Raw genomic sequence first — 5,443 nt, forward strand, 5'->3', positions numbered from 1 at the left:
AGCATAAATTTAGCCAGGGGCAATATCCTAGAACAAAATAAAAAAAAAAAAAAAACAGTAATCTCACAGTAGTCTGCTGTATACAGTGGTGTGCTCATGAAACGATCAGTAAATAAATCAGCTTTTGATTGTTATTACCATTTCCTCATATCAAAATAAAAAAAATTTGTGGAATATGCATGTGTACATAGATAATACATGTTTTTCAGTCCTGTGGTTAATTTACAAATCAATTTTAACTGTCAGGTTTACGGGAAACCATGTGAGTGGAGGATTATAGGAAGGAGCTGTGGAAGAATTATTTGCACAAACAAGCAAATAAAATCACTTACAAGATCTGGTAAATGTTAAGATCTTTTAAAAATATATAGCTGTAAAATCAAATCTTAGTAACAAGGAGTACACTCTGCACATGTAGACAGTTAACATTATGATTTAAAATTCTAGCATGCCTCTGAATTACTGAAGAATCACATGGGGAAACTATTATTAATTTGTTCATTGTACAGTTTTTCATTAAAGAAGCATTTTTTTCCATGATTACTATAGACTAAGTGGGTTAATAAAAGCTATGAATGTACATATGATCTTGTCTCATTTTCTCATTGTCCATGATTTCTTTTGTTATTTGAACTAATAAAATTTTCCTGTGGTCACCAAGAAGAGTCCATCTAATATTAAATCCTCTCTGCTAGAAATAGCACCATAGGTGAAGGTTCTAATATGTATTTACTTTAATGGCTTTTAAAAGCCCCATTCAAATAATAATAAATTTTACCTAAAATTATAAAGCTTACAGAAGCTTATATAATGACCCTCATATAAAAATGCTGACTCTGTAGCAAATAAAATTATGTCAAGAAGAACCTTTAGATGGCCTACTTCTTCACCTGGTTTGAAAAAATATATATTTTGACATTATAAAAAGTCCATGATAATTTATATAATATATATAATTGTACAAAAATTTTGTACAAATTTTAAAGGCTATAAAAATTAAACAATTATTTGTCAACTTCTCAGTACCAAGTTAACTTAGTTAGGTTTTCTAGTTGCTGCTCAATGAAAAGATAAATTTGCAATTTCTCCTGCTCAGAATAGAGCCTAAATGATGTATAATAGGCTCTAGGGATGTAATAGAAGGGAGCCAATATTATGGCATTGACTTTAGGATTAAAGAAAGGAAACAGCTCTGCTCGTAGATGGTCACAATAATCAAGAGGAAGGACAATAAGAAGTTCTATTTCCACAAGTGGAACCCTTTCTCCTTGTTTTTTTTTTTTTTTTTTTTTTTTTTTTAATAGAGACGAGGTTTCACCATGTTGCCCAGGGTGGTCTTGAACTCCTGAGCTCAGGTAATCCGCCTGCCTCTGCCTCCCAAAGTGTTGGGGTTTCAGGTGTGAGCCACCACACCCGGCCTCCGCTTGTTACTGTCTCTTTCTTTTCTCCTCTCCTTCTCTGTCTGCCCCTAATCCCTTCCCCACTCAAGGTGGTCATGGTCACAGCCACAGAGGCTGCTCCTCACCTGCCCCCAAAGGGGGCTTTGGCTCCACCCTGGGCCATAGTGAGGGGGATGCCCAGAGCCTGGCAGGGGCTAGAGGTAGGAGGCCTGGGCCTGCTCAGCCGTCTCCCATCCAGGCTGGAAAGGCCGTGTCCTCCTCAGTGCCCGACAGCAGTGGTCCCGGTGGGGACACACAGCAGTCTTCTTAGCACGGGAAGGACATCCTGGTCCTGGCAGGAGGGGCATCCAGAGGTCATCCTGTCCTTCCCTTGCCCCAGGACAGGCTGGCTGGGGTTTGCCTGTCTGGGAAGATCCTTTCATTGGCCTCCCTGTCCCCATGGATGGTTGTCCCTGAGCCCATTAACCTGGAAGTCCTTTCTCAGGTCTACCCTGCATCCTGCATGCTGTAGGGCCAAGCAGGTGAATAGCTCTCTCCTCTTGTGCTTTCCCTATGATTGGGCTTATCTCTTCCAGCTTCAATGGGGGTCTCAAGTCATTTCCTCTTTGCCTGTTTTTTTTTTCTCTTTACCCCTTGATCATGGAGCTGTCCCCTGCCTCCTCCTTTTCCTCCTCTCATTTTCCTCCAAGTTCCTTTGAAGTCACAAACTGCCATCCTTATCCATGAAGCTGGGCCTGGAGGGAGAGGAGGACTCTCGCCCTCTTCCCTGCTGCTCTGAGCAGCAGGATGGACTGCTGGGGAGTGGTGGGGATGTGGACCTTCTGTGGGTCTCTTTATAAGTCTGTGGTGGTCCATGCTGGGACCATCCTAGGGGCTTCTGGGAGTAGGGAGAAGCCAAGAGTGGAGTTCATTCTGTGTATGGGGGAAGCCCCCGAACCCTGGCTCAGCATGAGCCAGACCCTCTGCAGGGAAGGAGGGGTGTAGTCCCTCCTTCCTGCAGGAGAAAGAGGAGTCGGGAGAGCGGTTTCTGTTTAACACAGGGAGAAGAGAGAGAGTGGGGACATGCCTGGCCTGGAGCTGGGCCAGCCATATAACTAATTTGTGGTGCAGTGCGGGCGAGGGGAGCTGTCTGCTGTGACACCAAATTAGCCCTGGAGTGACTTTCTTTCCCATTTCCTAAGCCCAGGGGGCTGGTGAAACTTAGGAGTGGGATCCCAGCCTCAGGCCACTGCTGCTCCACCCCTTTCCCTTAGCAAAGGTCCCCGGGTTGGGCTCTACCAACCCCTTTTTGGGGAGGCAGCAGCTCTTTGGGTCTGGGGAGTGAAGGATGGAGGCAGAGCCCTCAGCATCCAGAGATGCTTCCAGGACAGCTACTGGCTCCTGACCTTGAGGCCCCCTTACTCCAGGGCCTCCCCTCCCACCTCTGCGTGCTGTTTAGCCCCACACGGTGCCTGTGTCTCCCCTCAACGCCCCCTCTAGGAAGCCGGTGAACATGACCAAGGCCACCGTCAACTACCGCCAGGAGAAGACGCACATGATGAGCGCCGTGGACCGCAGCTTCACAGACCAGAGCACGCTGCAGGAGGATGAGCGGCTGGGACTGTCCTTCATGGACACCCATGGCTACAGCTCCCGGGGTGAGTGCCCGGCCCTCCTACCCCTTCCTCATGGCTCTGGGGCTCCCAACCTGAGACAGTAGGATCCCCATATCAGATGAGTTCTGTAACACCTCCAACCCAAAGTAAAGCATCTATTATCCTCCTGCTGGATACCTGCTGGATACAGAGACAGCACAGGTGGGGTTTTTGCACTGTGTCCTGGAGGAGCTTGTAAGGAATTCTGCTAGCATAAGAGGAGTACGAGGTCCGTTGTGACAACTGTCAAAGAGGAGGCGCTGCTGCAGGAACAGGGATCAGAGTGGCCTCACCCCTTGTTGAGCACCTGTTATGTGAGAGGTGGGGATACAGTGGCTGAGAGAGATGGAGATAGAGTCAGACCTGGGCTTGCCTCTCCCTTTCTTAGCTCTGTGACCCGGGGCAAGTCGCTTAAGCCCTCTGGATATCTGTTTCCTCGTGTATAAAATGGGAATGAAGATTGCCTCTGCTGGTAGGGCGGATGTGAAGACTAAATGAGATAATGTGTGCAAAATCACTCAGGGCTGTGCTTGCATTCGCAGAATATGGTGAGTCAGCCGTCAGATACTAGGTTTGTGTCATAACTGGCTTCATTCTGCATCTTTTCTGTTTAGTGTTGATTCGTACAGAAGAGAATATGTAATGTTTCTGAAAGTCATAAAATTATAACAATACAACAAACACCAATGAACCTCATTGGTTAATTAGAACATTATCTTGGTACACTTCCCTAGCTATGTCCCCTACCTCTTTCTTAGCTGTAAATATTCTCTTGAATTTTTTTTTTTTTTTTTGAGACAGCTCACTGTAACCTCCACCTCCCAGGTTCAAACGATTTTCTTACCTCAACCTCCCAAGTGGCTGGGATTACAGACACCTGCCACCACACCCAGCTATTTTTTTGTATTTTCAGTAGAGACAGGTTTCACCATGTTGGCCAGGCTGGTCTCGAACTCCTGACCTCAAGTAATCTGCCTCTCTCTGCCTCCCAAAGTGCTGGGATTACTGGCATGAGCCACTGTGCCCAGCCTCCCTTGAAATTTGTGATTTTAATTTTCTTAACTTTTTAGGGAGTAGTTTTACTATGTGTGCATGTATCTCCAAATAATGCATTATATAGTTTTGCTCATTTTCCGGCTTTATAGAAATGAAATCACACTATACTTTTTAACTCAACATCATATTTCCAAAATTTACCCATGTGGATGTTTTGCTGCAGTTCATTTACTTTCTCTGATGTGCAGTTTCCCATTGTATGGCTAAATCACAATTTACTTCTCCATTCTGCCATCCATGGGCATTTGATTGGTTTTCAGTTTTCTTGTTATCACAAATGAGACTGCTGCGAATATTCTGATGTGGATCTCTAGATGCACCTGCATACAAGGTTCTAGAAATAGAATCGCTGGATTATGGAGTACGTGCATCTTCAGCTTAATAAGAGTGCCAAGTTGCTTTCCAAAGTGGCTCTGCCTGTTTTCTTTCCTAGCAGCAGTGTGTCAGACTTTTCTGTTGCTCTACATCAAGATCAAATTTGCCAGCCTTCTTCACTTCTGCCACATTAGTTTGTATAAAATGGTAATTCTCTATAGTCTTAATTTGCATTTCACTGATTACTAATGAGATTGAACATATTTTCAAGTCATCACTGGCCATTCAGGTCTCTTTTTCCGTGAAATGCCTGTTCATGTCGTTCACCTAATTTTCTATTGGGTTTTCTGCTGCTTTCTTAGTGGTTTTTAGGAGTTCTTTATATATTTAGGATAATAATCATTTGTCACTTATGAATTGCAAATATCTTCTCTCAATTTGTGGCTTATCTTCCTAGATTATTTATAGCGTCTTTGGGTGAACAGATTTTTATTTTCATGTACTTAAATTCATCAGTCTTTCTTTGTGATTTCTACTTTTGTGTTTTTTAAAAGAATTTTTCCCTATCCAAAGTCATAAAGTATTTTTTTTTGCTTTTTTTTTCTAGAACTTACAACATTTTACATTTTATATTTAAATCTTTATCCATCTGGAATTGATTTTTGTGTGTGGTGGTATAAATTAAGGGTTTTATTTTTTCCATGGCGATAAGGCACTGTCCCAGGATCATTTATTACAGTTCACGCTTTCCCTGCTGATTTGTAGTGGCACACTCATACATCACATTTCTACAGATATGTGGATCATTTTTTAGTTCCCTGTTTCTTTCATTGGTCAGCTTGGTTGATTTCCATGCTAGTACCACGCAATCTAATTATTGATACTATCTAGGTCTTGCTATTTGAAACAGGAAGCTCTCCCAACTTTGTGCGTCATCAAGGATGTCTTGGCTATTTTTGTTTTCATTCTCTCTCTCTCTCTTTTTTTTTTTTCCTCAGAAAGAATGTCCGATAGGACAAGGACTCTCTTTCTCTTTCT

The 5,443-nt window shown here is 43.3% G+C and overlaps 1 protein-coding gene across 6 annotated transcripts in view; it reads left to right on the forward strand.

Moving 5' to 3' along the window:
• The first annotated feature begins 2,006 nt into the window (after nt 1-2,006).
• The window catches only part of LOC108302323 (receptor-type tyrosine-protein phosphatase U-like), a 33,174-nt gene continuing 29,737 nt past the window's right edge, over nt 2,007-5,443 (forward strand). For 3 of the 6 annotated variants that reach the window (XM_017525937.2, XM_017525940.2, XM_017525941.2), the window contains exon 1: nt 2,009-3,037. In XM_017525937.2, coding sequence (XP_017381426.1) covers nt 2,893-3,037 — 145 coding nt within the window. In that variant the 5' untranslated portion in view covers nt 2,009-2,892. Of the gene's footprint in view, nt 3,038-5,443 lie in introns of all 6 variants that reach the window. The other 3 variants (XM_017525932.2, XM_017525935.2, XM_017525934.2) reach the window with 2 other exon arrangements.

The sequence above is a fragment of the Cebus imitator genome, unplaced genomic scaffold (genome assembly GCF_001604975.1).
Source record: "Cebus imitator isolate Cc_AM_T3 unplaced genomic scaffold, Cebus_imitator-1.0 Scaffold39, whole genome shotgun sequence".
NCBI classification, from domain to species: domain Eukaryota; kingdom Metazoa; phylum Chordata; class Mammalia; order Primates; family Cebidae; genus Cebus; species Cebus imitator.